The 24,792-nt window shown below is 41.0% G+C and overlaps 1 protein-coding gene across 1 annotated transcript in view; it reads left to right on the top strand.

Annotated features, from left to right (window-relative positions):
- The window catches only part of PDE3A (phosphodiesterase 3A), a gene marked incomplete at both ends in the record, with an annotated part of 249,834 nt that overhangs the window by 133,631 nt on the left and 91,411 nt on the right, over positions 1–24,792 (top strand). Inside the window, one exon of the mRNA XM_080620778.1 lies at positions 22,968–23,018. Within this exon, the coding sequence (XP_080476904.1) occupies positions 22,968–23,018 (51 nt within the window). The remainder of the gene's footprint in view (positions 1–22,967; positions 23,019–24,792) is intronic.

Consider the following 24,792-nt stretch of genomic DNA (forward strand, 5'->3'; position numbering starts at 1 on the left):
CATCTCTCTCCTCTCCTGCAGAAGCTGCAGATGGGGGGATGCACAGGGTTTTGTTGCACTTACGCAGATAGTGCATTTATGGCCTACGAGTACCAGTGCTACATCTTTAGCCATACCTAATTTTGACCAAAGAAAGTTATTTAAAAGAGTCTTTTGGCATATTTTGCTGCTTTGATTATGGCTTTCACCTTCTTCTGTCCTTACTGATTTTCTAAGTTTGGTTTGGTGTGAAGGGCTCAGTCCGGAAGACTAGTATTTTGAAAGTTAGTTGCAGTTTTCATATGGCTATATGATTTCAAGACTTGGAGCTCTTGATGTGCATTTTCAAATCACGGCTGTATAGCGATCAGGTGAGACACAGAGACATAGAAATCTTTTATCTGAAAAATACCCTGAAAAACTTAACACATTTAAATGCTGAAAATTTTAGCAAGCGAACTCTTGTAGCTATTAAACTTTCCATGGAAGTACCTGCCTCGTATTTTCCAAGATACTTTCCATTGCAACTGTTTCCTTACCAAATAAAATGTCCTGCCTTGTTAGTGACTTGCTAGCATTCAAAAAAAAAAGTGATCATCTGTGTGAGGCTTGCCTTTCTGTGGACTTCACATTTGGACAGTCTGAAACCTTTAAAAGGATGGGGTAAAACTGAAGTAAAAAGCCTCCTGTCCTCTGAGTCAGACAGAAAGGAAAGCAAAAGCCCTGTGCAAAGTGGAGCAAGAACTGAAAATGTTTCAAGAGTGCCCCCTCCCTTTTCAGTTTTACACCTTCTGAATACCAGCTCTTAAAACCAAAAGTCCTTGAAATGTTGACTCAACTGGAAATGAACAATTAAAAGATCCACCTTTTGTTGTTCATCACTTATTGGGTGAATACATGGCAGCTTTGCTGTCTACAGTGCACAGATTCGTTGGCGTGGCTCTGAATCGGGTGTGCTGGACTGGATTGTTCAACACACAGTCCATTGGCCATTAAATCAGCAAATTATTCCAGCAGCAAAACCAGCAAATTTCTACCTTGCCCTCATTTTTCCACCCATCTCTGTCATTCTCTGTTTATAGGAAAAGGAGTGAGGAGGAAAGGCAAATATTTCCCTGCCTTCAGCATTGCAGGCAGATGGAAGAGGCTTGCTGATCCCTCCAGTCACAGCCTCAGATTTAGTCCTTTGCCTTTTATTTTTTGCTGTAGTAATTGTTTCTTTCTTCTCCATGATTCCGGCACCATAATAATGCACAGATTTGAAAAGCCATTTTCCCTACAATTAGTGGATACCCATTCAAAAATGAAGCAAAACCACTATGGAGAGGCAGATCAGGGTGATAAATTCTGAGGGTGGGGTAGCAGTTTTTCTTTTGAAAACCTGACTTCATCAGGCAGATAGCTCTATTTCTCCTCAGATAAATGCCTACACTCGCTACATCACGTGCATGGCATGTCTTTCATCTGTATTTTAGAAGCGCATGAAATATTTGAAATAGGTTGAAAAAACTGATGGCTGGCCTGTTATAACTGCAGAGTTAGAGCAAATAATGAGGTGCGGAACAAGAGTAAGGGGAATAAAATCTTTCAGCAATCTTCATCTAAATATGTGTATTTAATTTTCCCTCTTCTCTTAAGTGTAAAAACAGCAGTAAGGCCTCAGAGCCCTTTGGGGCAGAAGAACAAGTTAGAAAGCCCAGGTTTCAACGTGCGGGTAAGGAGACAAAATCACATTGCTCTGAGCCTGATGTGCCATTTCCTCTCACCCCCCTCCTCTTCCCTCCGCCAACCTACATTTTTTGGCTCCTGGCAGCTCCAAGGCTGTTGGGGTTGTGACGTAAATGACTCACAGCAAGTGACCCCCGTGGCAAACCTGTAAAACATTATACAGCATGAATAAGAAGTCTCTTATTAGGTCTGCAGCTGGTGAGATGCAGACATATGGCAGCAAGGATGTTTTGGAAGAAAGGCACGGCTTGACAAAGAAACCAGTCTCCCAATAAAGGTTTATATTGGCACTTTCCTGTGTTTATAATACCATATGCCAGGGGCATGGCCTCTTTTTTCATCATATTGTTGTTTAACTTCTTTTTAAACCTAATCAGCCCCTAGGTTGAGGAGTCTCAGAAGCAGAAACTTGATATCAGTATTATTTTTTCCTTAGATTTCTCCGACTGGAGTTATCCTGTTGTAACTAACTCAAATCTGTTTTGTATATAAAGTGAAGTGAGTTTGTCAGGACTGATTGTTTCTGTTATGAGAAGGAAGTTTTATTTTTGAGAACATTCTCAGAATAGACTCAGTACTGCCTGGGTTTTTTAGTTGTTATTATTTTATCTCATGTAGATATTCAGGCTTGTTTGCTTGCTTGCTTTTCCCCATGTTAGTTTATTATTACAGGATCCTATAAGCACAGTTGTTTTCAAGGAGTGTTGCTATTTGAGTGTGTTTTTAAAACCTCTTTCCCTTGCAGCCTAACAACCTCAGTAATAAGCTTTTCTTAGATCTAGGCATCTAGTCTGTTTTAAGATCTGCACAATCATGCTGTTCCTCTATCAGTTACTGTGATAACTGGTACTTTAAATGATCATCCTGGACCTTTATTAGTCTTTCAGACTGATTACTTAGTTAAATCCATATTTGCAGTGGTAGCTAGAGAGATTTTTGTCAAGTGTAAATTCTGGTTTGGAGTTTTGCTAAATACAAGACAGTAACCTTAGAGGGACCTGACCCCATTGTTCTAGAAGCTGCATGAAACCAGGACAGAAAGACCCTTTTTGTCTCCCAGAGAATTTACAGTCAAACTGAGTTTTGGCTTAAACAAAGTTTTACCTTGAACTGTTTCAATACTACCAATTCCCGATATGATATGCAGAGTATATCAGAGCATATCCCTTGCATTAGGAAATTCATATTCTAAAATGCAGTGGATTGTTTTTCTGGGGTTTTTTTGCAACTGCATTCAGTGACAAAGCAACTCTTTGGCTGCTGAAAGCTGAGCTGTTGTTGCTGTACTGATTGCATCCTCTTAGGGCTATAAAAATTCTCCAGCTGTGCATAGTCTTGGTCCTGAAGAGTCACCATTTTAGCAGTTAAGAGTTTGTTGGGCAATGCACTATATGAGGTAAAAACTGAAAATAAATAGTTACAGCTTAGGAGACATACTAATAAAATTAAAAAGTGTCGAGAGCTAAAAAGAAGTCTGGGCTCTTCTTTTCATGTTTTTTTTCCTGACTCCTCAAGATACAAATTAACCTCTTGTCTCATATTTCTTCATATCTCAGGTTCCCATAGTTAAGCCTACGGCTGTCTGATATGCACACACAAAATACCTGTGTTCAGAAAGTTCCTTGGCAGTAAAGTAACTTCTTTTTTTTTTTTTTTTATTAATATTATTTATTTTCGTGTTTTATTTTTCTTAGCTTTATCTGCCTTGTGGTAGAAACAGCCTGCATAGTGATAGTATTGCATAGTGATAGAGTACTTCGTAGTTTTCAAGTTGCGTTAAAACTACTTTGTACTCTGCACTTGCTGATTAAATTGATGAGTTATTGTGGAAATTAATTCAAATCCTGGTGCATCACGAGTGACACAAAGGGTGCTTTTTATCATTATTCTCTTGAAGCGGGTGGGATACCCTGCACAAGCAGTGGAGCACCCAGAGCAAGAGGCAGAATGACTAGGTGTGCGGAGTGTGGGTGATGCCTTACGCACCACATGAACCAAGAAACGACTGTGTACAGCTGAGTCACTGTGCAATTGTTTCTTGGAATTTTTCTTACTGGAGTCATTTCTATTTCATTGAGTATGGAGCCATTACTATCTTCAAGCTGGTTTCTACGCTGTCAGTGGGACAGGCATTTTCTTCCGGGCTTGGCCAGAATCATGAATTATCTCTACTCTAATACAGCTAGTCCCATGGGTCTGTTCTCCTCTAACATGATGTTACTACTTTCTGTTGTTTCCACAGGGACTTGTGGACAATTAGAGGAGATAGGTGAAGAAGACTGGAGCCGCTAAATTACTGGCTCTTTTTCGCTTGCTTAATTTAGAGATGGGTTTTGCATCCCTTGGTAGTAGTGTGGCCTTTTAAAAAACAAGCAAAAAACCCCAGTCAGTGCTTTTGTGTTCACTGAGCAGTTGTGTGTAGCAACTAGACAGAAGGGTGAGCTGTATGCCCTGCCCCTCATATTTGCTTGACATCTTTGGAGCCAAAGCAAAAGGTTCACCATAGCCTGGCATGCCCAGGCTTATCTCTGTTGGATCACGGAGATTTGGTTGAGCCTGAGGCTTTCCATAAGTATTATTTAGTTATCATCTCTTTCTGCAGAGATGTCCTCCATTGTCATTAGATGCAGATTGGTGTCTGTAATTTATGTATGATTAATAGTTTGAGAGTCAGAAGATTCTCCACGCTGTTATTAAGAGCGGGAGAGGAAATATGTTTCCTCCCTGGTGAGCCTGTAACCTCCCTGTTAAAATGCTTCATCCTTCTGCCCCACCTTAATCAGAGAGGGAGTCCATGCTTTTATGTTGGACAAATCTTTACAACATGGCACTTGTCTGTATGTTTGTATTAGAGCAATTGTATACAGCCAGGCAAAGCCTACACAGCTGCACAGGGTGGGCTGGTACTGGGCAGAGTAGCCAGGGCATCAAAAGCATGTGATGTACAGAGGATGTGTTTGGCTCAAAGTCACTGTATAAGCAGCATTAGAAAGGCTTTCTGCTGATAGCTGTAAAAGTGAAATTCCTCCCTGGTATGAAATCCTGGACCTATGACTCCCACACACACAGCAAAACAAAAACAGCCATCTGCTTGCCATGTTCTTCACATTTCTGTTTTGGGTTTGTTGTTTGGTTGAGATTTTTTTCCTTCTTCCTTCCAAGAAAGTTGACATTCTGCTTCCAACCTCTTCCTAATAGGAAATTAACTTAGATGGTAATGAAAATTAAAGGCTCCTCCAGGAATAAACGCAGCTATACTCTGCCCTGTCCCAGTTATGGAGACAAAAGGGTAGGAATGTTTTAGACCTGGGTCCCCAAGCAGAGGTGAGTCTGCACGTGAGAAGACACACAGCTGATGCTGTCCTGGCAGAAGATGGCTGGCAAGGTGGGAATCACAAACAGGAGCACCTGCAGTCATAATTCCAAAGTCATTTTGCATCACATCGTAGCTATGTTAACAGGCAGTGCCTGCTAGTGAGCTTAAGTGCTTGTGGTACGATGTAGAGTGGTTTAAATTTGTACTTCTGGTCTAGCCTGCTTTTAAGCACATATTACTTGGTGGTTGTATGGGTTCCAAAGATATTCCCTCTTCTCCCTTTGCCTTCCATTAAGTAACAAGATTACAGCAAACTGTTGGCCTAGATATAGCTTGCTGTGCTCCCCGGGTTATAGATCAGACTCTGACCTCATTCTGTCTTTGCTCTCTGACGTCTACATCCTGTGAAATCCGCTGGGTCCTTTGTCCTTACAGCTTTTCTCCTTATTAGTGTTTCTTCACTGTTCTGCACCCAAGGAGCCGTTCTGCTGGGCACAAGCAGTGGCATAAGGATGGCTCTCAAGCAGCTCACAAGGAGTTTGACTTGCTCCTGTGCACCGGGTCTCTGGGATGTCTGCCCTACTCTGGGGTAATCCAGACCTGAAAACAGGGGGAGGAGGGAAACCAGGCTTCAGCATAGTGAGTTTTCCTAGAGCCTCCGCGCTCGCAGCCTTGTGGGGGCGCCTCCCAGCAGGGCATCAGACTGCCTGATGAGCTGCTGTCAGCTCCTGCTTGTGAACCAATCCTGGCTCCCTCTCCTCTGCGTTCTCCAGTGGGTGCATGTGCCTGCTGACCTTACAAAGATTGGCTGGCCTGTAAGGTCAGAAAATTTCACCATTCTTTCTAAATTGAGAGCCAGTCAACAACCGGATTTGCAAGGAGGACTGGGGAGACGTTTTAGGAAAGACTTCCAAATGCAGCTGCTTTTTCTTTGTTTTTCTCTCGGGTTTTTTTGGTATGTTTTGTTTTGTTTTGTTTTTTGCCTTCCCAAGCAGAAGCAGTCTGAGTATTTTATAAAACTGTGAATGAAGTTTCTTTACCACAACAGCAGAAGAGCTAATTTGGGTCAGTAAAACCCTTTAGACATTGAAGCAATAGTGGGACTTTTTTCCCCTGGGTTTTCTTTGGGGCTTTTTGCTTGATTTTTATTTTTTTTTTTTTTCCTTTTCAGATTTTAATTTCAACACTCTGTACTAAAACAAAATTGAAACGCTGTTGGCCCTAGATACTAAAACAGGAGGTTCTGTTGTCTTATAAATATCCTTTTCTCCCTTCCAGAATTTGCATCCAAACCAAAATCTTCAGCGAATTCAGTTTGTGAAGCATTTCAGTTTTGAAGAAACCTGGTTTTAATTCTTGCAGTCAGGTCAACTGGTTGTGTTGTTTGTTTATATACAGGTGCCCTTTGCATTCTGGGGACAAGGAATTAGTCTGTACCTCTGCAGGATGCTTCATATCAGTCTGAAAGCACTTTTTAATAAATAATCAGAAGTCTATTTCATTGAATAAAATAAAACCAAAATCCCTTATATATTAGTATATGAGGACATTAGAGCTATGGTATTTTTGTAGTGCAAGTTTAACTCTCATGCTCTTCAGATAAAGATTGAGCATATATTTGTGTAGCAAGACAGTAGGATTTTTCATGTCCTATTGCAATAGCAGATACTTATGCAGTGGATAAGTTACTGGGTAAATTTTCACATGCTTTCTGACCTTTCTGATGCTGGCATTGCCTAGTCTTCTCAAGTAGCAACTGAGATAATTTGGCCCTTGAAATAAAGAAGGAGAGATAAAAGTTATTTTTAGCAATTGCTTGCTTTAGTTCTACCATTTTGTTCTGTCCTACCCGTCCTCGTCATGGAGTTGAAGAATGCAGCTTATTTATGATGGTTTACCATATCTAGTGTGATGACTTTTGATACCAGGCAGAGCTCAGATTTGCCTTTTGGCAGCTTTCCCACCAACACAGGGGCAGCCCTCTGTGTTCTGGAGATCACAGATCATCCATGAATCCTGGTTTCAGTCCTTGTATTTAATTTTCACCCCCTCTTTGCAGCCTGGTGGTTAGAAGCCTTCTTTCTCTCTTAGAGGAAATTTATTTTCTTTTTTATTATTGTTTTGTTTTCCTACAATTCAGATTCCAGGAACTGAAGTTTCTAAGAAAACTTGAAATGCTGTGAGAAATATTGTCACTTCAGATATCATGTGTACAACTGCACAAAATCAGCATGTGTGTCTTCTGCAAGTTATAATACGTGTATTTAGTACTGTCATCTTAAGAGGTTTCAAATATTTTGAGCTTGTTAGTTCTAGGTGTGGGCACTACCTGCATTCCCTAATTCCATCCCCTTTTTTCTTGATCCTGTGTATTTAATATTGTGGAAGATGTTGGTAGCATTATGTGTATGGAGGCTCGACTGCCCTTTTTAGTCATAGGGTCAACGTAGTGTGGCATTACAAACTTCTAATGGGGTGTTGCCTGGGAACCCCTATTCCCCTCTGTGACCACCTTTTCCTCGGCATCACTCTCCACACTGCCACTGAGAAGGGTGTTTTCTTTCCACTGCACATACTCACTTTTGTGTGGCTCCTTGGTAAGAATTTTCTCTCATCAGACTGACTGCACGTAGGCAGCTTCTCAGTCCACCTTGAACTTTCTGACTTCTTCGTTAACCAGCACGGGTGTTTTAACATAGACCGTCTTTCCCTGAAAACAAATGAAAATGCCTGTTCCAGGACCACACTCTGTGTGTTGGGGGGAGCAGGGCGGATGTGTGGGAAGAAAAGTATTAGGATAGGAAAATGTTTAGGACATACACATTTTTATTTACATTCTATATTTAGGGATGAGAAAGTTATTTTTTTCTTCTTCTGCAGTTCTCTCAAGCTCATAAAGCATCTGTTTCTCAGCCTCTGTCACTATTGCTTGAACCAAGGTTGTTGGTGGCCCTAGTTCTCCTTCAAAGGAGGCTTTGTCCTAATAAAGGGACTCATTGTGAGGGCCAAAGGCGTGCAGGCACCCAGTGTTCAATATGCAACTGCTTATCTCCTGGCAATATCTGTCATATGGATCTTGATACCAATAAAGTAGGTAAACTGCCATTATCTATGATTTCTCTTTCTGAAAAAGGAATTCCATCTAAAAATGGAAAGTAGGAGAACATGCTTCCCAATTCATGGAGCTCTTGTGGTGAACACTCATGCTAGAGATTCCTCATGCATTTGGTCTTGATGAATATATCAGAAAACTTCATGAGAATGCTTTTTCTCCTGGCGTTTCAGCTTTTCATCTCTTCCTCTCACTGTTCATCTCTGTATCCATGTGAAGAGCTGAAATGGACTCAATTTCTTTAAAGTTCAGCGAAGGTTCAGTTCAGGTCTGTGGCACAGCTGTTGGTTTCTCACTTTGTTCAAGTCATCTTTTCTAGCTAAAGTCCTTCTAACCGGGGAAAGAGGATGCAGGATGCTGCAGACATAGGGAAAAAACTTGCACTATTTCCGATCCTTCGAGTTTTCCTGTCTTTTCTGTTTGACTTTAGTGTTTTCTTAAAAGAGAAAGTTGTTGATATGCGAAGCCTGTCCTCTTGCTGATATTTGAAGGGGTGAACAGTTTGTTTTCAGAAAGAGTGATAAGATCTCCTGGTAGCTGAAAATTAGAGTAATTCTGTTCCCTGCTGTATGGCTCGACCTCCCCAGAAAAGACTTTGGACATAAATAGTAGGTCAAAATGAAGCCTATGATCTGATCCCAGGAACTGAAGATGCTTAGTTTCTATTCCCAATTTTGTAGAACTGTGCTGGGTAAATGCCTCAGTTTTCCATCTGCAAAATGGAAATAAATACATTATTTTTCTCACAAAGGTCCTGTCTGAGTTAACAAGTTTTTATGGTAGTCTGGAAATGTGCTTTAGAAGTGATTGTCTCTAAGATTTCTCTAATTTGCAGCTGATATAGTAGCAGGGAGAGACTCAAAACTGCCTTACAGAGTGTCAGACTAGCTGTCTTTAGCTGTGTCTCCCAGAAGACCGGGCTGGTTCCCAGGTACAAGAGAAAAAGCAAAGAATAACATCCAGGCTAAGCTGAGTTGATGAAAGTGTTGTTAGCATTAGGGGATCAGGATTGCACCTCTGTTCAGTACAAATCTAGAAATCTCTTTTCATAGTCATAGAACCAGATCTGCACAGCTGCTTAGCACTGCCAAGATCTGCATTTTTGATGGGTAGGGGTTTTTTGTGTTTTTATTTGACTGGTCTGGTTTGGTTTTGGGGTATTGGGGGGGTGGGGGAGGAGAGAGGGGAGTGTTTTGGAGGTTTTGTTTGTTTGCTGTTGTTTTTGTAGCTTGAAATATAAATACCTTTCCATCTGGACTCTCCTGGTTAGTTTAAAATGATGTGTATTACTGTCTACTAAAATATCACTTCTGCTGAATCAAAATAACATTTTACACAAGTTGAACCTAAGAAGATGAAAGAAAATTATTTGGACACAGGAAGAAGGAACTTGAATTACTTCTTCAGCAAAAAAAGCAGGGGATAAAAACATAATGAGATTAATAGAGTGCTGAACAGCTTGTTGTAAGAAGAGGAACTACTACTTTTTTGATGAAGTTTGGTTTAGAAGTATCTTTCAGCAACATGCAAAGTTAAGTTATGCAGGGACTGAAATTCTGAGGAAGAAAAGACCAATGGTGGAAGAGGAAGTATTTGTTCATATGAAAGAAAGTGAATTTCAGAACTATTTTGAATAGATGGACCTTTTTGACAGGCAGCTTCTTCTTTCAGTCACAGAAATGCTCCTAAATTTTGTTGAAACCTGTTTCTGAAAGGGAGATTAGTCAAAATGATATATTTTCAATGGAAGATTCTTCTGCTAGAGCATATTTCAGCAGCTTTCGTGTGACTTGATTTAGCCAAATCAAAACTGGGGTCCCAAAACAGAGGGGATGTGGTAGCCCCACATGTGTCTCAAGCCCATTCTTTTGAGGTCAGCCCTTCCAGAACAGTCCTGTCCTCTGCTCTGCCTTTCTCCTTCTCACTGTAAAACACCACCTGGTATATCCATTTGCACCATGACACCCCTGAGTAGCATATATTCTCTGCATCCTTTGCACCATGATAGAGACTGCACCTTTTGTGGGCTCTGGTTTTGCTGTTAGCAGTACTGTGACATTATGGAAATACAGCTTGGGTGACTATGTGGAATTAAATGTTGGCAGACAATGTTGCAGGGGAATGTATTTTATGATATCCCTCTTAAGGCAACATGCATGGGTTTATTACTTTAAAAATAAAATCTCAGAAGCAAAGCTTTTAAAGAGTCATACTGGTTTGAAAGACAGGATTTCAAATCATGGAAAAACCTGCAGCCATTGTGAAATAGCTGTTTTTACTTTGACTTCTAGAAATCTCCATTGAAATTATTCCCATTGGAGGGAATGAAGTTGACTGCCGATTCCCCTTTGTACAGCGCAAGCCCCGATATTCATCTTCCTGGCTTTTGCCTGTTTATATCCAGCATCTCTGCAATCCAGATGGGGAAAAGTGTGTGACAGCCTGTGTGTGTGATTTGGAGCAGCAGATGGGTGTGAATGACAAACTGTTGCCTGTGTAGGCACCCACCTAGAGATTACTCAGAATCCTACCTCTGTGTGGTGTTCTGTTGCTGTGTACTGTTATCGAAGACAGCACTGTCAGGGTTCCTGCATCTGAACCTTTCCCTATCTTGACAGGGATCTTGTGCAGGCATCCAGATTTCAATATTTTTCAGTACTCCATTTGTGATGTGCCTGCTTTCTAAGGAAGCACTGGCCATATTAAAAACTATAGGGAGAAAAGCAAGCTGGGATTGACTTTATATTCAAATTCCCTAATAAAGGGAAACCTGCTTTGGTTTCTTTTTGTCCCCCAAGTGGGCCTGTCACCCTATATTTCTTGCCCTGAGTTGCCTTTCCCTTTTCTGCTCTTGCTCTGAACATGTTCTGCATAAAGAGAAAAATGATGGAAAGTGAAGCGCACTGAGAGAGGAGAGGTTGGTATTTCTGTTGCAGTCCTACATCTGTAACTTCTAATATTCTCACTTAATGTTATCAGCCTCAAAAGAATTTCATGCTTTGTCTGACAGCATGAGTGCAACAAAAATTACGCTATTTCCATTGGCGGGGAAATTTATGGCCCAACTGTATTTTTGCATGCATTTCAGCTGGACTGTCAGCTAAAATTATAGGATGGGAAAGTCTAAAATGCATGTGTAACTTGTTCCCTTGAACTAGTCCCTTTTGAGTCAGCAGTGTCACCAGTTCTGCGGTCGTGCGTGCACATGTACTTGCTAGGTTAGGAATGTAGTTAGCACAAGGTTTGGTGTCTGACTCATGGCAGTGATTTAAACTCCACAAATTCTGTAATTTCTCTGTGTGTTAGTCCTGCCAGCTCTGTTGTAAGGCCTGACTGGAGGACCAAAGGGGAATCCTTGCTCTGCCAGCGCTTTGAGCTCTGCTCATTTTGTAGAGCCAGTGAAGCACCAAAGTTTGGTGCCTGTGGTCCCATAAATTTGAGGTAGGTAATCAAATCCTACTGCTGTCTGGCTGAAACACATATTCTGTGGCCAGGAATCTGCATGTAAATGTCAGTGTGAAATTATCATGGTGAATTTTCTGACAGTTGTTTTCTTCTTTATTTTAAACCATGCAGTTACAAGGAGTAGGAAAGATCCCTAGTTTGCTGCTGGATAGACACCTGAGCCCCATGTGAGGACAGTTGGAGGAGATGCGGGAACTGGTCTAATGGGGAAGGGGAGGGTGAAACATGTTGTGCTGGAAGAAGATCACTGAACTGATTTAATTAGTTCTGTTTCAGAGGATTCATTTTTGCTCGGGTCACTGCTACCTTCATCTATTTGCCTTTCCCCTCCACCCCCCCCCCCCCCCCCCGTTAGCAATAGACAAATGCAGGGTGATAATTAATTTGGCAGGTTGATTGAGATTGGGTGGCAGAGAGGGGAGTTTTCCTGGATGAGTGATGTAGCATTGCTGGTTGAGCTTAAAGTGAATAGTCTGAAATAGAAAGTAGTTAGTATAAAATCCCCCCAAGGGTGTGTTTAAACTAATATACTTTGAGTTTTGACATTGAGGTTTTTTAGTAAGGTACCAGGCTCTACAGTGTAATTTTAGGACATTTGCTAGCTAGGATCTAGCTTGTTGAAATGTCAGTGCTATTATTCTGCATTGTGAAGCCTCAAAACCGAGAAAATGGTGTGTTAATGAAAGAAGGGGCTCTTTGTGTGGATGTCAAGCTGGAACGAGCTTGGCAGGGCAATACTCTCTTCTTTTCCAGGCCAACCCTGGAAGCTGAGGCTTCACCTGAGCAGATGTAGTGCTACTCTCATGGTGGGAGAAAGCACTGTGGGTCAACCTGCTCTGTGAGGGAGGCTAAGTTCTCAGTGCCTCAAAATTTTCATTTTGAAATCTCAGCTATCGCTCAGTGTGCTACCATTAAAGCTAATGCATTTCAGGAAAATGAGCTGCTGAAACTGTAAGAAATTATGTTTCTGGCTTTCTGCCTTACTGTAGTTTAGCCTCACCAAGGGCTGATTGCTGTAATCACTGTGTTTTGTGCCATGTGAACATTAAGTTGTGATATTAAAAAAAAGGAAAGTTTCTTTCTTCGTGTATGCTAGCAATCTGATTTATTCAAACTATTGGATTCTGTTGCTTACAGAATTTTGAGGGCCAGTGGTATGGCAGCCTTTATTTGACCTCTCTCAACAAGCAGTTGGGGTTTGGGGGTTCTCTCTTTCTCCCTCTACTGTACCCCATTCCTTTTCGTTACTGGCCCTTTGCTCTGGTGAGATGTTTTTGCGTTGACAGCTATGATGAAACGCCATCCTGCACCCACAAGGCAAGTACAAAGGAGGCACAAGCAAGTCATGCTTGTCACTGCTTGGGCTGATGTGGCTCAGTTCTGTTGCAGAGGAACCACTTCTGAAGGTTACGTGTCTGGTGAAAACACCATGCTTACTCAGTCGTAAGGGTTTTTTTCTGCTGCAACTGCCAGTAAGGATGTCAATTTGACAATATTTTGGGGTTTGGTTTGGATTTCTTGTTGGGTTATGGGGTTTTTTTGGGGGGGGATGGGGTGGCTTGGGTTTGTTTTTTTCCTTTTTTTTTTTTTTTTTTGTGTGTGTGTGTGTGTGTGTGGTTTGTTTTTTTTTTTTTTTCCTGTGAGGTAGACACTTACCCACTGGGAATTGAATTGGGAAGTCCCTGTTTTTATGCAGACTACCAGAGTGGTCAGCTGTTCGACTAATGCACTTACTAAACTAACTGGACTAAGTTGCCTTCCATATGACCTTTCATGTTTTGTGTTAGTATTGCAGATGATTCACCTAAAATCAGAGCTTGACTGAAAAATCCTTAAAAGTTTTCTTACTCTTTTAGTGGGGTTTTAATTGCTATGCAAAAAGACATCCTCTTGTATCTTCAAGGAAGTAATTTCTTTGGAAGCAGAGACCCTCCTGTGCACTGATAACTAGCCAAAAAGAGCACATCATCTTCGTGGCTTGTGTTGAGTAACAACTGAAAGTGGAAATACTGTATATGAGACTAGAATCTCTGAAAAGGTGGAAAGTGAAAGAAAAACTGTGCACTAAAGAGAGAATGGTATTGGTAACACGTTGCAGAGCAGATTTTTTTGTAGAAGTCTTTAGACTACTTTAAAAAATAATATGCGTTCAATATCTAAGCGTACTTTCAGACTATGCTGACTTTGTCTGCTGCAGTAGCTAGCAGTAGCTAACAGTTTATCAAGCCTGTGCCAGGCTTGGTATTGTGACTGGGGTTCTTAATGCATTGTTAATGATTCCCAATGGAAAAAAAGTAAATAAGCTTTCTGACTTTTTCTAGCAACTTAATTACAGCAGAATGGATTTGACTGCATGGCTTTGAAATCCAGGAACTTAATGTGTCTACTTTGAATAGCAAGCATGGTTTAAATAGTAATTTTCTTCTTTTTAACAATCTGTTATTGTTCTTTTGTCAGCTTGTTACACTTAGGGGTCTTGATATTGCTGTGTTGCCCTGGCATCCCCATACCAAGGCATTTTCTTCTGTAGGTTACTGTCTGTAAATTACTGCCATGGCCAAGGTGAGAGGATGTCAGCGTATCTGTGCCTTCATTTTTTATCTCATCTGCATAGGTATTTTTTTCTAGGGCTTTCGATTTCATGATTATGCTGAGAATGGGAAAGTGATTACTTGGAAAACTGAACACTTTGCTTGTTGAATACTAGTCCATCAGATCAACATGCCTATTATTAATCCACCAGATCAGTGTAAGGGGATAAGAAATCTTATTATTATCAATTTATTTTTTCTGTTTGTTTATTCTGGAAGTCTTTTAAATATCCAGATTAAGATAAAGCTCTTAACCTAGGAATCCTTTGCTGAAAGAAATCTGTTCCACATCTGCATCCATCCTTGGAGATAACTGAGTTGTTTTTCTTTAATAAAAAATAAAAAACAGTTGTTTGCTGTGTTTTACTGCAGCTCTGCTTACAAACACCATTGTTTAAAATCTTGTTTGATGTGTGAAAGATTAATAAGAACACAAGAAATTCAATGGTGGGACTAAAAATAATAGAAACCTGTATGAATTTGTTTTACTGCTGTCATCTGTTTAAGTAGTTGTGACAAAAATTTCTATAAATCCAGATACAGGGTGTGGAGGTGGATATTCCCATGCCTTTTTCCATCTAAGTTTTTTTATTTCACAGTGCCTTCACACTGTCTAAAGTTAAACCTGCTCATTTTAAGAAGTGGTGCGGAGCAAGAGGCACAACAGTTGTGCACAAACCCACCGCTTCCAGTTTGCTGTGTTGTACATCTTTGTGCCTCCTGCCCCCACGCAAGGGAGCCAGGATCCCTGAAGAAGTCAGATGCAGTTTATTGTCTGGAAATATTCTAAAAGGTCATATGCTGCCATGAGAAAAGTCCTCAAAAATGTAGTCTCTCTCTTGCCTTCTTGCCCAGTGCCAGATATGATCTCATTGCTTTGGAGCTGAATCCCTGGTTAAGTGCTGGGGATGGTTTCTTCGTCGTGCCTGTGGAACAGTCACTGCTGGTGACTTTCACGTTGCTCTCCTGTGATGCAGTGCTCATTTGCCTCCCCTCAGCCTTACCTCACCAAGTGCCCTATTTTCTGCATTCCGTTTTGTCACAGCAGCTCAGTATCATGTTCACTGTCTTGACAGGGTATCTGCTTGACATATACATTTTTAACCTGTTTGTGTAGCCTCTGGCAGTGCTGTGGTTCATTGCTTGACCTGCCAGCCAGGCTGTGAGAGGGCTGTAGAGGTCAAGGAGGCAACTTCTTCTAAGGCTTCCAGCTTCACCAGGGTACCAGCTTCAGAGGACTTAACACCATCCCTACATGAAGCTCATCCCACAGGGAACCCATTCGCTGCAGCTCCTCTCACATCCTTCTATCTTGCTGCACCTGCCTCCAGATCAAGGCAATGCCAAGTTGCAAAGCATTTCTGCCTGTGCCTCGGTTCAGAAATCTTACCTCTGCTCCCAGCTGTTGTCCAGCAGCCCACAAATGTTTGAAACAACTTATTTGATTAGGAGGCAGCTGGAAGGCTCTTACACACACACACCCCCACCCCCACCCCAATTTATTCATTTAGTGATTTTATTGTGGTTAGAGTTTTTTGTTTTGTTTTTTAGCCAGCCTCAGAACGGGGGCTGACCTTGATGATTTGCAGGACTCCAATGCATTGGAAGCGTTTGGGTGGGGAGTTTCCTCCCGGCTAACTGCACAGCCAGAGGCCACGATGAGGCGAGCGTGCAGCTCACATATCTGGCTGAACAGCGCGGCGCTGACATCTTGTGCTTTAAGCTGACCCTGGGAGTTGGCAAGTGGTTGTGGAAAAGGGCTTGTTTTTCCAAATATTGGAGCACTTTACTATCTGTGTGTCATAGTCTACACGTGCCTGTGTATGATCATGCTCACCACACAGCAAGGAAGACATTTCTGATGCTTTGGATGCCTGGAGGGCAAGCTGCAGCTGTGCCACTGGATGGAGAGTGTGGTCAGTGCAGCCACCCAGTTGCTCCTCCAGTATGTTATCAGGATCTGGCAGTGCCGAATCTCAGCAGCCACAGCCTGCTTAACTTCTCCTGCTGATGGTGTCCACATCAAAACCACACTCTCTAAGTCAGTTCAGTCAGTAAATCACTTCTTTTATCATGATTACCATGAAAGTGTAGGGAACAGTCTGTCACATAGAAGGAATCCTGTTCAAAATAGCATCTGCAAAATGACCCCAGTTAGTTTCTGTATGACCAGACTCCTGCATATTTGCAAAAATAAATGTTTCTTCTAATACGTAATCAAGGAAATAATTTGTTCTTTTTTTTGTTACTAAAAAAGAAATTTATCCGAAACATTTTGTGCCTACATGCTGGTAACAAACAGTTTCTTTTTACCAGTGGAAATATGATCCTGACTGAAGCATAGCTAATACCCATTCAGTCAGAGAATATGTATCATACTGTGCCCATTCAGCCCAAGCTGTAAGGGAGGCAGTGTCAAAGAACTCAACAGTGAGACACTGTTCCACATCCTCAACATGTCCATTCAACAAAATCTCCTCCAAAAGAGGGAAGATGTTATGCTCATGTTTAAATACAGGCTCTGCTATTTTGGCAAAAGTTGAAACCAGGTGCCAGCCAGATTGGATGCTTCTATCCGGCTCTACTAGACACTGATTCCCAAATATTAAACAATCCTTAAAACTGCTGGCTACCACCCAGACAAAACTTCTGAGAATCTCATTGATAATTAATTTTTGCTGCTACTAAATGGTCTAAATGTTTGCAGGAGTGGCAAAAAGGCATTTTTACAGGTTCCTCAGGTGTTTGGGGACCTCAGAATATCCTATTCATGTATAACAGCCAGTTCAACAGACAATATTTGATACCAAATGTTTGTCTTCCAAGCATTCCTGTGCTTTGCTTTGTGCTCACCTTTCATTTATTCACTAGAGTAGGGCTCTCTTCTCCTCGCTGAAATGGAAATGCAGTGTCCAGCCACTGTCTGGAATCTTTAAAGTCCAAGGGAAGAAGTCAGAATACATATGCATTTGGACCATGTGATCCTGCTTCAGTCTGGTTGAATACCATTTACTAGATTTGGTGTGTTAATGGCTGGCATAGCTCACCTTTGTCAGCAACATCTGATTTTTTGATAGCTTTGAAAGTGTTGCATATGTGTAAATATATAGCTAAATAAAATTCCAGAGTTGTAGACTGTAATCTGAATAGAATTAGAATAGGTTCTGTATTGATTTGAAGTTTTTTATTACATACTAAGTGTAATTGCTTCACTGATCCTCTTAGATACTTGCCATGAAAAGGTCTGCTCATTCCTTCTAATGAAACTGTGCTAAGTGTTAGATTTGCTTAATAAAAAACCCCTGTGGTTTCACAATGCTGTTGCAGTCTGCTACTGAGGACTCCCTCCACTTCCGATGAATATACTTCGGACTGCTCGTATTCTAAACGTTGGGATTTTTTCCCACTTTTGCCCAACTGTGGAGGTCCTCATCATAAGATTATGCCTTTTCTATTTCTGTGAGTTGTTTTTCTTTGAGGAGTTGTTTTTTCTCCTGTTTGTTGGCATAGTTAGCAGTGTTGCTGGTTCAGGGGTGCCAAAATCAAAAACCCAGGCCAGAAAAGAGGATTTAAGGAAAAGACTTAGAAAACAGCTAAGAAAGTTTGTATTGACATTCTTTACTTTCTGTCTTTTTATTTGTTTCAATCTTATACAGTATGTGTGGATCACGTTTTCCTGCAGTTCTCTAATACTAAGGAGACTTAAACTCACAATTTTATGAATTTTAATGAAAGTTGAGATTGTTATGTAATCGTATGCTGGGGCTTTAATTAAATCACCAAATAGGAGACCAGCTGCATTTAGAGATGGGAGAGCTGAAGATGCTAATTTTTATGGTCTTGTTCTACTTTGGCATGGTATACCTAATACAGACAGTCCCTTGTACCATTCCTTACTCATTTGCCAGTATCACTGCATTTGTGAACATCTGGTTTACATATCAAATTTGGTTTTACAACCATGAGGTCTGGAGACTTCATAATGTTTATAGTGAAAGCCTGAGTTTTAGAGGACAGACCCTATGTGTTCAGAGTGAGCCAGCCCTGTTGCACTTCTCTTTTTCTCTGTGACCATGATTTTGGTATTGGGGTCTTCTTCATTCCTGCTTTGTTTTCCATTCACAGTCCTCACACTCAGTTGTACTGGGGGAGGCTATTTTCCCTGGAGACCTGTTAGTGAATTAGTAGGGTAGAGTGGGCCAGCTGGCTTTAGTGAAGCCCATGTTTTTGTGCATTCTTGAACATGCAAGAGTTGCTTTTGTTGCTGAAAGCTGCCTTCATCTTTTAAGTGTTAAAACTGTCAGAGCTGAGTTTCCAGGACAGTTTTAGATGAAATGCAAAGTAGATACTTTCCTTTTGAGGGAGACTGCATGACTATAAGCCGTGTGGGAGTCTGATTTTTGTTTCATCCCTCCTTCTCTGCTGCTGGTATGCTCAGCCTCAGCAACTTGATCAGTAAGAATGATAAAGTAATTGGATGGTGTGAGGCTGTTTACCATCACTCTGGACTAGATCAGTTCATCGTAATTTTTAGAGATGGAGGTCTCTGTTCTCATGCCTGCACCAGTTAAAAGACATAAGTTTTTCTTTTTTTTTTTTTTTTTTCTAATTTCAAAAGGCTGACTCGGACTGGGGGGGATTTATGCACACTATCTGTGTGTTTATGGTTGGCTGGTGTTTGGGGCTTTTTGTGTTGGCTTGTGGTGGTTTTTTTAATACTGTTTTCTTCATTTTTGATTTCTATAAAGCTTGTAGAAATTGTGACTTCCAGTAGCCCAGTAGGTCAGACATACTTGCTTTCTTTCTCTTCTGTGTATTCCTCAGCATTTACTTTTTTGTCCATTCAAAGAAATTCTTTCCCAGGTTCAGCAGTAATGTAGCACAACATGGTTAGTTGCGCTAAAGGGTATCATACTGAGGCAATCATGCTTCTGTTGGCCTGGCAGAGACCTTGTTATAACTGCTTTACCTGTTTGCTTTGTTTTCTGTCTTCATCTTAAAGCTTGAGGCCCTTTTGTGTGATACACTTATTTATGTGGTTTTCCCCTACTTCACTCCCTTGTTACTATGGACCATTACAGATATGCCAGAAACATTCTGGCATGAGATAAAAACTGTTTTCTAGCTTGTGAGGAAGAAATGTATTTTAAAGCCAAGTAAGATTTTGTAGGTTATAAAAATGGGAGGAAAAGGCTGGCTCTGCAGAGTCATGAATTTTCCTACCATGCTTAAAAACTGCCTAGAATTGACAAGATCTCTTACCATCCTAGAACTCTTTCTTTGCTTCCTTGTGCTCACAATTCTACCAGGTGATAACCAGAGGGGTTAACTCAGCAGAGCATCCAGGCATAGTATGCGACACACACAGAGACAATAATGGTGTTGAAATACTTTTACACTAGGGGCAATGCATCTTTCAGCAAAAATACAAACATGTCTGATTCCACAAAGGCACATTTGTAGAGAAATAAAATGAAATGCAGGTTGTGTAATTTGCTGTTAGGAGTTAGCCGTTTGCTAATAAGATGGTGCCAGGATAAGCAAGGGGTAACTCCGTTGGTTCCAACAGGTTTATGACTGGTTGCTTCATTGGTGACTTTGGCCTCTCTACTGTGAGTGATTTTGATAGTTAGATGCTGAGAAATGAAGCCAGAATGAGTTGTTATAGCCTTCAGACTTCCTTTTCGCTGTAACATTAGTTGCTGCTGTAACATTGCGTCTGTGGAGCATCCAAGGATTGACCCACTCCTGGAGGAGCAGGGCTAGAGATGGGGAACCAGGGCCAAAAGGCACCTGCAAACTATAGAGGAGGAGAAGCAGTGGAGTAGAGCAGGGCTTAGCTGTGTGTCTGGGGAAGAACAGGAGAGTGCTCTGGGGGCTGAAAAACTCTGTGTGGTGATGTGAAGCACTAGGCAAGAACTGGGAAACAGGGAACAGGGTGGGCAAATTGTGCCTGAAGAAGAATGAAGAATTAAGAGAACTTGATTTGGACTTGAGGATTGGTGGTGATCACAAGTAACCACCCCTGGCACACGTCAGTCTGGGTTCCTGGGACTTGGCTGGACTAATATAGGACATCCCTATGTTCAGTGTACCTCCTCTAGTGGGAACTGTAACTCCCAGCTTGACTCTTAACTCTCTTGCTTATTTTTGGTGACAATAGTAAAGAAATCCTTCACTTTTCAGTAAACTATGCATTCAGTGAGGGTGGGAGCATGAAAAACCTGGCAGTGGGATCTCATGGCTACACTTGGCAGCACATACCACATCCTCAAAACCAAATGTCAAGAGCCTGGAGAACTACAGTAACCATAGCTAAGCCTGTAACATTAATCCTTTTTCCTTAACTGTGAAATAACAGGCATACTGTTTGTGCTTATTTCACTGGTAGGAAGTTGTAGATAAAGATATCCCTTATCATGCTGGGAATTGCAGGTGGTCAGACTCAAGCTAAATTAATTTTTCTTTAGCCAAGTAAATTAAGAAAGCAGCAGGCAGCACTTCCCCACGAAGTCATAGGGGCTGAGGAGTTAAAACTGAAGAGGTTTTCTTGGTTCAGAGTGGCAGGAGCCAGGAAGGAAGCACAGGTATGAGGGTTTTGGCAGAGGTTCTGTGAAGCACATAACCCTTGGTAGATGCATCTCTTGGTAGCTTTTGCATGCCAGTTATTTACTGAGAGGCCAGCTTTCATAAACATCAAAGCTCAGTTTCATACAGTAATGAGTAAACATGACAGTATGGAGAAACAAACAGGGAAACCTGGCCCAGCCAGTATTTCCACCAACAGTGAATGGAGAAAGGAAATAATTACAGTAAAATGAGAGGGTCAGTTGTGAGGCTGTATCAGGTAAAAAAATGGGGTGACATTTCTGATCTTTGATGCCTATCTGCATGTGTGGTTTGTCTCCAGTTATGGGGGTATGTAATTCTAAGTAATAAAGAAATTAAGGGGCCCTTGGAGACCGAAAGGATAAATAGGAACAGTTGATGGAGGAGATAAAGGTTTCATATGAGATGTATGTGGCTTTCCTCATTTTTCAAAGTAGTTACAATCTGTTGTCCTGAGATGAGTGTTTCGAAAGCATGTTCTGCAATAATTAGGTTGTAAATCTCATTGCCTGCCTCTGACCTGGGAGAAGGCATTTCCTTTGGGAACAAATGCTGGGGAGAAAATGAGCAAAAAAATGTTCATGACTGTAAGTCATTACATGTCACGTTAATCCTCCTATTTTTATGCACATATTTTTATAGTTGCATTAAGCTGTGCTCATATGAGTAAAAAAAAACATTACCCAGAAGAGATCCCTAAGTAGCTGTAAAAAAAAACCAGCTCCCAGGCTGGAACAATACTAGCCGAGTGATCAGAGGCAGGATTAGCAGTAGCAGTTGCCTTGCGGCCTGCACAGCTTGGGCTTCACCAGGGTTGTGTCTGGGCACTCCCTGGTCCTTTCCAGGGTTTTTTAGGCAGGTGTGAGGATAGCTTTATTGTCATAGAATCATAGAATAGTTAGTATTGGAAAGGACCTTAAGATCATCTAGTTCCAACCCCCCTGCCATGGGCAAGGACTCCTCACACTAAACCATGTCACCCAAGGCTCTGTCCAACCTGGCCTTGAACACTGCCAGGGATGGAGCATTCACAGCTTCCCTGGGCAACCCATTCCAGTGCCTCACCACCCTCTCAGTAAAGAATTTCTTCCTTAGATCCAATCTAAACTTCCCCTGTTGAAGTTTGAACCCGTTACCCCTTGTCCTGCCACTACAGTCCTAATGAAGAGTCCCTCCCCAGCATCCTTGTAGGCCCCCTTCAGATATTGGAAGGCTGCTATGAGGTCTCCACGCAGCCTTCTCTTCTCCACGCTGTCAGCAGTTCATGTTTGCCCATAATCTTTGGATACATAAAGCAGTAATAATAAAGCCTGCTGGGTATTCTTTGCTCTTTTTTTGTCCCCCACCATGACGTACATTGAAAGAGCTTATGTGTGCATATTGCATGTTGCTTAAAGGCAGAGAGTGAATGCCTGTGTTAACATACAGTTATGAAGTACAGTAGAAAAAAGGCGAGAGAAGACAATTTTTTTTTTTTTCTGGACTCCATCTGTACCATCCAGTGTCTGACCATGTCTTACAACACAATGTACTGTAGGATTGCAGAGAGGGTTTGAGAGCTAAATTTGGGCTATAGTTAATGCTTGCCTTCTCATTTTTGCTTTAACTTGAGGAACTGTATACCATCACAGATCTTAATTTCCACAAGAACCCATCATCTCTAAACTCTCTCTTTGCTTTGCAATATAATGACCCCCAACATGTTTTCTGTTGGAGGGTGCACCTCTACTTATTTATTACATGAATAATAATTCAGTGGTGGACAGAATTAAAGCTCTCACTAACTCATTCCTAGGATAAAACATGCTTTGCTATTAATCAAGTGTCACCTGGTTTTGGTAATCTTGTTGATATATGAGCTCTCCTTTTGCTAGGTCAGTGTTAAACATTTGCCTAAAGCCATATCTATGGCAGTGGGAATTTTATTGGCAGGAGCAGTGTTGTGATGCTAGATGTATTTTGGCTCTGAATGTAAAAGTGCAAAGTAATAGTAGCAATTCCCAAGTCTTCTCACTCTCATTATGAAGCTAAAAGCTGTGTGAAATAAATTGTAAAAGCAAACCTGTTTTTTCAAAGAAATTCTGTAGTGGATATAAAAGTGTGAATGTTTTAATCAAAACCGATGAGTGCAATCTGTCACTTACCTGTGCTTTTCTTTGTTTTCCAGCTCATGGGGCATTCTGAATGGGATCACAAAAGAGGACCCAGAGGCTCACAGGTCAGTTGCTCAGTATTTTGTGTTTGGTTTTGGCTTTTTAAAAGTTTGAGGCATTTAAGCAAGTTTTCCATCTGAGGTTGGCAAAGTTGTCATTTTGTTAATATATGCAGGACTGAATCAATGGAAAAAAGCATAAAACCATGACACTTTTCATTAATTTTTGAGCTGTAATCCAAACAATTGATCCAGGCAGAGCAGAGTCATGCAGCAGAAAGTTTCTTTCAGTAGCAGAAAGATAGCTTAGATAATACTGAGAAAGCATTTCTTACTCAGCTGTCTCCATAAGGATATCAAAGGAATGTGATTTCAAATAATGTATGTATGGTTTGTGGTGTTTCAGGCTTTTTAAACCTGACAAACTTGTAAAACTTGGATGGTCCTGTCACCTTGTTCAGTAATAAAGGGATTAGTGGTGTTAGAACTGTGTCGGGAGGTGCAAGAAAGCCATGTGTAGCTACTGCTCTTGGCACATCACTGAAAGGAAATGATGCTAGTAATGTCAGTGCCATCATGCTGGTACATTTTTAAATTACCTAAGATTATAGTTGCTGTGAAGGAGACATCGCTACCAATATTGATGTTTAGGAATTTTCCTGCTTTGGTAAAGCAGTCTTTCCCATCTGGTGTTGAAATTCTGTAAATACATTACTAAGGCTCTGGTATTTTGGAAATGCTTTTCCTTCAGGTGAAGGATTTTATATGAATGTGAACATCTGTGTCTAAATCTATAATAAACAGGCTTTGCTGCTGTGGAGCTGTGTTTGCAACCTTAATCTCAGTAGGGTAGGTCCTAACTTAACCTTCATAATGCCCCTTACAAAAATCACTTGCTTTTCAACGAGAAATGTCATATTAATCAGGAAGCTGCTACTTATTTTAATAGACAAGATTTACTAGTTTTAGTGCAAAATTCATTTGCTAAGTTTTAAAATTTTTGCCCTTGTGGGAGAATTCTACATTTCTTTTCTAACTTTCTGAGCTTTTGTCTTGCATCTTATTTTCAAAACCATGTTGAAATTGCAGGAAATGCAGTATTTCATTAAACAGTTTAAGATGGGTTGCAGGTCTTTTTTTTTTCAGGTGGCAGTCTGTCATTTCAAAAAGGTAAACCAGAAAGTAAGCTAGTTTTCAGTGGAAACTGAGGCATTTCAGAAATCAGGGAAAGCCTATCCAGTCAGGTGAGACCTGTTTAGTACGTAATGTCTCCTGCCTCATCTGATGTGCTAGTTGATCATGTTGTGTTCTTCTGGTCTAAAGACTGAAAGATAAATTGGACTCTAAACTACTGTTGAGAGCAAGGCAGTCACTTGAAGGACTCTTGACTTGACTTAGACTTCTTAAACTTTCTAGCATTATTACAAATCTTCATCCAATTTTTTTATGCATCTGAAAACATGGGTAGTCTTTTGTGTGCTCTGACCATGTCTTAGAGTCCTAATGCTTTGCCTATGGCAGCAAAATATTAAAAGACTGGTGACTGGAGGGCATATGAAGTCTGTGTTGGTGTTGCATCAGAGACAGAGGCCTGTCTGAATCCTCATGCCTGATACATCCTGTTGGCTATGTGCCTCCATGCTTGAAGGATTTTTTTTATTGTCAGCTAGACACTTGAAGATTACAACTAGCCAATAAGAAACGTTAGAGAAAGGGGTTTTGGTGGAAGGTAAGAAGTATCAGTCTGGTCTAAATAGATTTTAAATTAAAAGGTAAGATGGATCAAGTTGACTATCAAAAATGTATTTTGCTGCAGGAAATTGGACTTGGGCTGTTTAAT

Source organism: Psittacula echo (genome assembly GCF_963264785.1).
Source record: "Psittacula echo genome assembly, chromosome: 1".
Lineage (NCBI taxonomy): Eukaryota > Metazoa > Chordata > Aves > Psittaciformes > Psittacidae > Psittacula > Psittacula echo.